This window comes from Cucurbita maxima, unplaced genomic scaffold (genome assembly GCF_002738345.1).
Source record: "Cucurbita maxima cultivar Rimu unplaced genomic scaffold, Cmax_1.0 Cma_Scf00001, whole genome shotgun sequence".
NCBI lineage: Eukaryota > Viridiplantae > Streptophyta > Magnoliopsida > Cucurbitales > Cucurbitaceae > Cucurbita > Cucurbita maxima.
In genome coordinates, this window is record NW_019272017.1 from 10,811,716 (window position 1) to 10,821,696 (window position 9,981).

The 9,981-nt window shown below is 35.6% G+C and overlaps 1 protein-coding gene across 1 annotated transcript; it reads right to left on the reverse strand.

Annotated features, from left to right (window-relative positions):
• Positions 1 to 1,471: 1,471 nt before the first annotated feature.
• Positions 1,472 to 2,761, reverse strand: LOC111488089 (putative Myb family transcription factor At1g14600). Its single transcript, XM_023135724.1, has 5 exons — positions 2,646 to 2,761; positions 2,500 to 2,576; positions 2,375 to 2,417; positions 2,098 to 2,279; positions 1,472 to 1,747 (listed from the first exon to the last, which is right to left on the reverse strand). Exons 1-5 carry the CDS (start codon positions 2,755 to 2,757, stop codon positions 1,472 to 1,474), a joined length of 690 nt encoding a protein of 229 aa, XP_022991492.1. The 5' UTR covers positions 2,758 to 2,761.
• Positions 2,762 to 9,981: the final 7,220 nt, after the last annotated feature.

Here is a 9,981-nt window from a genome sequence, read left to right on the forward strand (position 1 = left end):
CTCATTTCATTTTAGCATCCCACTTGAACAGTTCTCTGTAATACACTTCTGAGAGCTAAAGGCCAACATTTTGGTTGATCCGGCTTGGGCCTGATAGGCTTGGACCCTTTTCTCCTAATTTCAATTCTTCATTTAATTAATACAATTACAATTACCTTTTGGCTAGTTAAATTTTTGGAATCAAGTTTTAAATTATTTATGCATAATTAGAATTCTCATAGTAATTCTAATTTATGATTGTTTAACTCCTTAGACACAATTAAATTTCAGAGAGCAGCATTAAGTAGCACTAGCATTAATGAGTTGTAGTAGCTTTGACCTAGGCTATCCAAGTAATTGACCCTTAGGTTGTGTTGTTATAATTGTGTGATGTGTGATGCCACATGCCCGTGGTTTCACACGTGTCATAGATCGTATATGCAAACTGTTATGAAATGTTACATAACTGTTATGCGATGTGTGGACCATGTGTCATAGATCGAGAATGCTCACCCGACTAGAAAGGGGCCCAAGAGGTGTGCAAACCAACTGGTGAGTCTATACTTAGCATGTGTGGACCATGTGTAGGAAAATTAAGTACACATCCAAGTTGCCTGTTAAATAGCTTTCGTAGCAAAATAAACTGTTATAATAGGTCCAATTTGTGAAATTATGTATTTGCATTTAACCCACCAAGAGGGGGTCGCTTACTAAGTATTTCTTAAAACACTCAAACCGCATGCTACTCTTATTTTTAGGTAAAGGCAAGACATCTTTGTACGGCTGACAACGTCATCACAAGTCGATCATGGTGCATGCATAGGGTAGTGCATTTATTTTCTTAGACTTAAGTTAGAATATGATGTTTTTAATTTAAATGTTCATTTATTTCAGTTAGTATTTCGTTGTGTTCGTTTTAAAATGTTTTTGAACACGTAAGCCTATGACAGTGTTTTAAATGAAGTTAATGCTTCATAATAAAGTTTAAACGTTTATTTTCGCACAAAATAATTATTTTATAATGACTATAGTGTCTCTAAATAAGTAGAAATTTAAGATCGATACACTCAGAGTGATCAAGACGGCAATATGGAGAAGCTAGAGACATTAGATCCTACCTAGATCGGAGTTTGTTTTGTATTTTCTACTTGTGTCCTATTTTGTGAAACTAGTTGACTTAACTTAATTGTAAATATATATAAATTTTGGTTGCTTTCTTCTAACTAACATTGAGTATGGAAGTGAAGTAGAAGCATGCGATCACCGGGCGTAGCATCTTGCGCAGTTAAATCAAATTAAGTGCAAGCACTAAAAGAAGCAAACAATTATACTACACTTAGTTACTAATAACTCCCTAACACCAACAAAAACAAAGAACCAAGACTCAAACAAAAGAAGCAATCCATGGGACTACAAAAAAAAAAAAAAAAAAACTTATAAAACTTGTATATATACAAAAGGACCAACGATATCAAAATAATAGACCATAAATTTATCCTTGGTAGTTCGGGCAAAGTGATATCGATAAGTCCAAATCAATTTCTTGGTGTTTCTGAATCGGTAAACTTTTGTCGAGAGAGGTTAAAGAAGAAGAGGAAAGCGAAGGAATGGGAGGGTTAGTTGGTTGTAGAGAAAGAGACAATGAGAGTTGATCAAAATCCTTATGTTGGCCTTCTTCTCGGTCCTGTTTCTTTACCACTCTTCCTCCATCCCTAGTGTGTTTAGGACGTCCCATGGGCTTATGCTTTTGTTCCTCTTCATTTGTCAGCTGTGATCAAACAATAGCTAGGGTTTCAATATTTTGTTATTTAAATCTAATTTTGAAGAAGTTTGTTTTACCTACAAAAAAATATATATAGAAATACACATCACAAACATTTCTTTTCAAGTGCTGCTTTAATAAATTGAGTTGTTGAATATTGGTCTACAAAAGTAGAATTTATGAGATGGGACATTGGCAACACTTTCTACATTTAATTGAATCTATTTTTTCATTTGAATTGAAAGCAATTTGTTTTCTTTTATTTTAATTTCATTCAATTTTGGTAAAAGCCTTGTAGTTACGTGGTATGTTAAAAAAAATAAAAAGGAGGTGTAGAGAGAGAGAGAGAGAGAGACCTGTGAAAGTGGGAGAGAGAAAGGCGAGGTGGCATGATGCATGTTTGTAGTAAGAATGTGGTTGGGCATGGGGTGGTGCACGTTATAATGATATGCATACGGGATTTGATATTGTCCCGTATATTCCTTGGCTGCGGTGCTCCTTTTCCTCATCATTCCTTCTCCACCTCCAGCTTTTGGCTCTGAGACCAATGCAAATTTCCCCAATCTCTCACTTACTTATATACATATACCAAAACCTACAACAGCAAATGCAATCAAAATTATCAAAATATACCAGCATGTCTTCTCACGTCCTCGCCTCTCATGCTTCTATACATCTACAAATACAATACAATACACGTTAAATAAAATTAATAATAATAAGAAGAATAAATGAAAGTTGACAGAAATGAAGAGGACCTGGAGATGGCTCTTAACATGGGATATGGAGACACCTTTCACATCCATCAGCTGAAGTAGAAGCTTGGGGGTTGCCTCTGCTAAGAAGAATATAAAAAATGAAAATAAATATATAAGAAAAAGAAAAAGAAGAAATGAAGAATTACTTTGATGGCCACCGAGGGATTGTATGGCAAGAAGGAAGGAGTTATGGAGTTGAGGAGTCCATCTTAAACGCGGCGTTTTGGATCTCACGTACTGTCTAACAACGCCTCTCATTTTGTTTTGCTTTGGTTTGCTTTGGTTTGCTTCTTTGAAAGTGAAGTGAAATAGAGAGAGAGAGAGAGAGAGGTAGAGAGAGAAGTAGAGATCACGAGAAAGGGAAAGGAGTGGAAATTGGTAAAAGGTTCTGATAGTTTCTGCTTTTGGTGTGCCCGACTCACTCACTGTCGTTGCTAACAACTAACAAACAACAAAACAACACAACACAACAACACAACAACACAACACAACAACACAACACAACAACACAACACACATGTATTCTTATTATTACCCTCGCATACTACAACACTCCAAACTTAAAGCAATAATAATAATAACAAAAAAATAAAAAATAAAAACCCTTTTCACGGGGCTTCCTCGCCTTATTCTTCTACGCCCAAATGATTAGGCTATGCCAAGTTTGGGAGTTGCTCCTCTTTTCACCCTCTCCGACCAACATAAACGCCAATCCTTCTCATCATTACAATCATTCCTTTTCTCTTTTTCTTTTTAATTATTTTTACAAAAAAGAAACAGATTCAGAGTTTAGTTTTGTCTTTAGAGCTCACCAATATCTATGTTCTTTTTTATTCATTCCTTCATTTATTGCTACAACTTAAGTTAATAAAGTAAATGCCGTGTGTTAATTATTATGTAGGGTTTATATGCACTTAAGCAATCAATGCTTGTTAAGGTTTTTGGTATAATAGGTCCCAAATTCCAAAGAATTTAGATAGCATTTCAATAAAGAAAAAAAAAAAATGTCTAAATCATGTTTAAGGATAGAAAACTTGTAATACCAAACTATTTTCTATTATCGTCTAAACTAAAAAAAAACATAGAGAATTCTTTCATCCTCTCGCCTACTCCCAATCTGTATGCTCATTATATACGTTGTCATGTTAGGCTATTAAATAAAAGTTTATATTAGGCAAACACAAGGGTGGTATAAGCTATAGATGCTAGCTCTCATCCCTCTCTTTGTCTTATATGTTGCAGCAACATCAAATCAAAGATAAAAAGTATGGATTTTGACTACTTTTTTTTCTTTTTTTTTTATATTCCTTATTTCAATTCATCATTCACTCCACTTTAGTATCTCTCTATTATTAATATCCTTGTTTCAAAAAAAAAATGTGCACCTTTAGTAACGTTACTATACCACTTCTTTTATTCTTTTTATTTTTTTATTTTTTCCTTTACTATAAAAAAGTTTCAAAACAACTTCAAGATATAATAATCAAATGGAAAATCGTTTTTAAAACACTTCAAATCTTAATTTGGCATCTCAAGGAAAATAATAAAAATCATCGGTCACAAGTTTTAAGTTTAAAATAACCTCTTCCAAACCAAACTCAAATATTAAAAAACAAAAGGATGAGCTTCAATAAAAATAATACAAAAAAAAAAAAAAAAAACTTGTAATAGTAGTTTGAGAGAAAACATAAAGACCCAAACATTAGAAAAAAAAATAATAAAAAAATAAGAAAACAAAAAGGAAAATTGTCCCAGGTTGAGGCTGAGAAATGAGAGTTGACCTCTACTTAAAAAAAAAATAAAAAATAAAAAAAATGGGCTGATTTGGCTTGGGCCTAAATACAAAATTAAGAAATTAGTGGAACTCTTTAGATATAATTAAATTTTAGAGAAAAACGTTAAACTAGCATCAAAAGGGTGTAGTAACTTTGACTAAGGTCAACCAAGTAAGTGGTCTTACTATCGATATGGTTAGAAATTGATGTTTTGTATGATGACACTATTAGAATCACACAACAACGCACACACTCGATCCAGATGAATACAAAAGACAAAAGAGAGAAAATGCAAAGTGGAATTTTGGCTAAAGGTTTATATTGATAACTTCAAGTATGTAGAAAATACATAGAATGTAGAAAGAAAGTACATTTTAAATTACCGTATGAGAGGGTATATATATAGTTTAGTATATATATTTACACGATATAACCATATGGTATATATAACATTCTACCCTATATACCTCTAACATCTTTTTACTATAAATAGTCGTTAACAGATAATAAATAGGCGAGAGGCTTCAAAGCCCAACAATTTTCGTATTTTATACTAATCCTGTCAACCAATAATTTCATTCTCAAACGACCATCAACATTTTCAATGCACAATACTAATTGAGGCTTTGCACAACTTCAGCACATTTTGTTGACATGTTGTTGTACTCTTTGCACCCTCTCTCTTCTTTAAATACATCATCATCTTCCACTAACTTGCGTGTAAAATGGTATTGTCTTCTAATGTGTTTTGTTTTTGATAGATCGGGTTCTTCGCCAACTATATGACACTCTAACTATCTACATAAAGAATTTTCTCATGCTGCTTCTTGCTTGATTCTTCTAGATAGTTTATCATCAATATCATCTCATTTCCAACTTTAGTTAATGCCACGTATTCAGTCTTAGTAGATGAAGGAGCAACACAATTCTAAAGCCTAGACATCCAACTCATCTCATCATTCATGGCTTGCTCTCACTTGGTTGTATCCTCCAACTATAGCCCATCATCGTCAAAGGGCTCTGGTTCCTTTTTTTAATTAGTCAGCAACAAATAGTGTAATGAAGGTACATTCCTATAGGGTACTTTGATAGTTCTCGATGATTCTCTCATCACCTGTTCAAGTTTTTCTTTCTCCACCTCTGGTTCCTTAGCAATGTCTTAGAACTTTCTCAAGTATCTACTACAACATCACTATGTGAATTTTTCTACAACTCAGACTCAACTCCTACTTTCTTTGTCTGGAAACCTTTCTTCTCTTTGTCCTTGTACATATTTTCATCAAAAGTCATGTCACAGTGTCTTAGGATTCTTTTTTTCTTGACATCCCAAAACTTGTACCCAAACATGTCAAAATCATAGCCTATAAACTAGCACTTCACAGCCTCAGCGTCAAGCTAGTCACTCTTCTCTAGATCAATACGCACATATGCAGTATAGCTAAAAGTTCTCAAGTGAGAGTACCTGAGTTCTTTTCCTGTCCATACAACTTCTAGCAACTTGAACACCAAGGGTGTTGACGACCCTCTATTGATCAAGTAGACTGTTGTATTTACAGCATCGGTCCAGAATGTCTTTAGCAATCTAGAATGAATCCTCATGCTATTTGCCCGCTCATTCAATGTTCTGTTCATTCTTTTAGCAACACCATTTTACTTAGCTTTATTGGAAACTGTTTTCATTAGTTAAATTTCCTTAGCTACACAAAATGCTTTGAATTCTAACTTGTCATGCTCTCCTCCATTTTCAGACCTCAGACATTTGATCTTCAAGCCGATCAGATTTTTAACAACTTTGATCTACCAAGTGATGGAACTAGAGATGGTCTGATCCACCAAGTGATGAAACTAGAGATGGGCCCCAAACGTCTGTATGGACCATTTCCAACCACATTTTTCTTCAGTTCTCTGGCAGCCTTTGTGAAGCTAACTCGTTTATTGTCCTCTTTAGGTTTTCCCTTTCGGGCTTCCCCTCAAGGAAAGGTTTTCACACCCTTATAAATGATGTTTTGTTCTCCTCCTCAACAAATGTGGGATATATCACAGTCCACCCCCCTTCAGGGCCCAGCGTCCTTGCTGGCACTCGTTCCTTTCTCCAATCGATGTGGGATCCCCACCAAATCCACCTTCTTTGGGTTTTTCCTTTCGAGCTTCTCCTTAAGAAAAGGTTTCCACACCTTTATAAATGATGTTTCGGTCTCCTCCCCAACCAATGTGAGATATCACAATCCACCCCCCTTCAGGGCCCAGCGTCCTCGCTGGCCACTCATTTCTTTCTCCAATCAATGTAGGATCCCCACCAAATCCACCCCCCTTCGAGGAACAGCCTCTTCACTGGCATATCGCCCAGTGTCTTTCTATGATACTATCTGTAATGGCCCAAACCCACCACTAACCGATATTGTCCTCTTCGGGCTTTCCCTTACGGGCTTCCCCTCAAGGATTTAAAACACGTCTACTAGGGAAAGGTTTTCACACCCTTATAAATGATGTTTCGTTCTCCTCCCCAACCAATGTGGGATATCACAATCCACCCCCCTTCAGGGCCCAGCGTCCTCGCTGGCCACTCGTTCCTTTCTCCAATCAATGTGGGATCCCCACCAAATCCACCCCCCTTCGAGGAATAGCCTCTTCACTAGCATATCGCCCAGTGTCTTTCTATGATACTATCTGTAATGGCCCAAACCCACCACTAACCGATATTGTCCTCTTTGGGCTTTCCCTTATGAGTTTCCCCTCAAGGATTTAAAACACGTCTACTAGGGAAAGGTTTTCACACCCTTATAAATGGTGTTTCGTTCTCCTCCCCAACCAATGTGGGATATCACAATCCACCCCCCCCCCATTCAGGGCCCAACGTCCTCGTTTGCACTCGTTCCTTTCTCCAATCGATGTGGGATCCCCACCAAATCCCCACCAAATCCACCCCCTTCGGGGCCCAGCGTCCTTACTAGCACACCTTCTCGTGTCTACCCCCTTCGGGGAAGGGCCTCCTTGTTGGCACATCGCTTGGTATCTTTCTCTGATACCATTTGTAACGATCTAAGCCCACTGCGAGTAGATATTGTTCTCTTTGGGCTTTCTCTCAAGGCTTTAAAATGCGTCTTCTAGGGAAAGGTTTCCACACCCTTATAAATGGTGTTTCGTTCTCCTCCTCAACCAATGTGGGATATCATAACCCCTCTCACTATGAATCACATCAACATATTTCAAACCTTACAAAACTCCTTTTGCAGCTAACATCTTCATTTCTTTAACGCTCATATGTCCAAGTTGTTGTCTCTGACTAAGCGTCTGGAGAGGAAATCTTGACGAAGGAAAACTGCCGAAAAAATTGTTGGGAGAAGAAAAAATAGAAAAGCAAAAGAAAATAAGAGAGAGAGAAAGAATAGGAAGATTTGGGATTTGACTCTGCTGAAAAACACCATTCTTATATTTGTCATTTGATTGAAAAAAACACTATGCTTATATTTGTCATTTAATTGACCTTTTTAAACGAATTACATTCTAATAGTGACAAAAGTGTGGCCAATAAATCTTGTGCCTAAAGTTGGCACAAATGGCTAGCTAAAAATATGGTCCACCATTATAGTGTGTGGGTAAATTTAGATGACCTAAAAACAAGAGTCAAACTAGTGATTTTAAGAAGAAACGTGAGTCTTTTATCTAACACAAGTTTATTGTGCTATAGACTTGAACTTAAGCACTCTCAACAACAACAATCATGTTTACACACCCTGTTGTGGTGTATAAGGTTCCAGATTTTGTGTCGTGCTACCATCACGGCACACTTCACAATCTTCCATGAACTCTTCCAAAACTCTCCTGCTTAACCTGTGCTATCCAACTAATCAATAGAGATCACGTTCTTCTTGAGCCAAGAATATATCTGATATCCTTTAATGTCCATTGATCTCCTGCCAAAATTTTTATGCAATCATCCCTCTTTCCTCCAATTTTCAAAGCTTTGTTGTCGGCAAGATACACTTTGAAAATTTCAGAATTGAAACAATTCCTTATTTGGAGACAAATGAAAAGATGCACCTGAATTTAAAATTTAAGATTCAATCGGACTGTCCACATTGAGGATTAGAGCATCCTCAATGTCTTATGTTGATATTATAGAATCATTATCATCATCCGATTTTTTATTTTGTTTCCTCTTTAGTCTTGTACAATCTTCCCGAAAGTGACCATTTTCTCTACAACTCCAACATGTTATGTTTAGTCTGCTTGGAAAATTTTCACAATTCTTTGATTTTGATCGACTTTTGTCTAGGTCATTCAATTTAATTTTTCCCCTTTGGCCAAAATTGAGAGCAATACTAGATGAATCCCTCATTTTTCGTTTGTGAATACTTTTGCTGAGAACTACATCTTGTATTTCATTGAATTTCAGTTTTTCAGATTCTCGAGAACTGCTGATCGTGGAAACAATAGTATCCCATGATTCAGATAAAAATGACATCAAAATCAATCTGATATGAACCAATACATCAATCATGCAATGTAAACTTTATGGAAAATGTGAAGAAAATGTTGTCAAAATTGTCAAAAGATGTTTCAATTCACATCACATTGAATAAGAATCAAGTTGTTATAATTTTTGGGTGGATCATAATTTTGAGTTATGATGTTTATTTAATATATTTTAAGACTTATTTACATAGTAATTAATTATAGCCATAAAGTATACCTAGTGGCTTATTATGGTCATTAAATATGGTCACAACTCTTGTAATGCCTCGTGAAGGTTAAGAGTTTTTATTTAAGGCTATATAAGCCGTGTATGTTATCTTTGTAAAATAAACTTGGAAAATATAGTAAAATGAACATTTGTGCTTTTCATTAGCCAATAGCTAAGTTTCTTTGCAATTCTACGTAGTTTAGATTGCATGTAGAATCATTCAAGCTTGACATGATCAATTTTGCTTGCGGAGTGATTTGAAGCTCAAATAAGTGTTCTTGCCTTGAGATATTTGATCAAGAAGGTAATCTAAATTTTACTTTCCCTTGGAATGATTCTTTATCATTAGGGCTAAGTTTAGATTACATGTTTAAATCATTCAAGCTAAACATAATCGATCTTGCTTGTGGAGTGGTTCGAATCTCAAACAAGAGTTCTTTCTTTGAGATATTCGATCAACAAGATAATCTGAATCTTACTTCGCTTGTAGTGGTTTCTTATCATTTGGTATCAGACATTTTTCGGTTGATTCCATATCATTTGGTATCAAAGGTTTCCCTTGGGTTGATTTCTTATCATTTGATATCAGAGCCAGGTTTGCAATGCATGAACCAAAGCATAAAGTTCTTTGTCATAAGTTGGATACCTGGATACCTCAAAGATGCACCAGTCAACTTCTCACTAAAAAACATTTTAAGGTCTTTGATTTTGCATTAATATAGCACCTATCCGTACTCCACTAGCATCACATTCAATTTCAAAAGTTGACTCAAAATTAGGTAATGCAAGCAAGGGAGCCGAACTCAATTTTACTTTCAAAGTGTTAAAACAAGTTCTTGATCTTTTTTCCATACAAAAGATTCATTTTTCTTAAATGTTCACAAGGATAAAACAATTGTACTAATATCTTTAATGAACCTACGGGACCATGAAAACTTCTTACCTCACTAACACTTTTAGGTGTAGACCAATCTTTTATAGCCTTCACTTTCTCCTCATCTACCTCAATTAGATGAAACTATA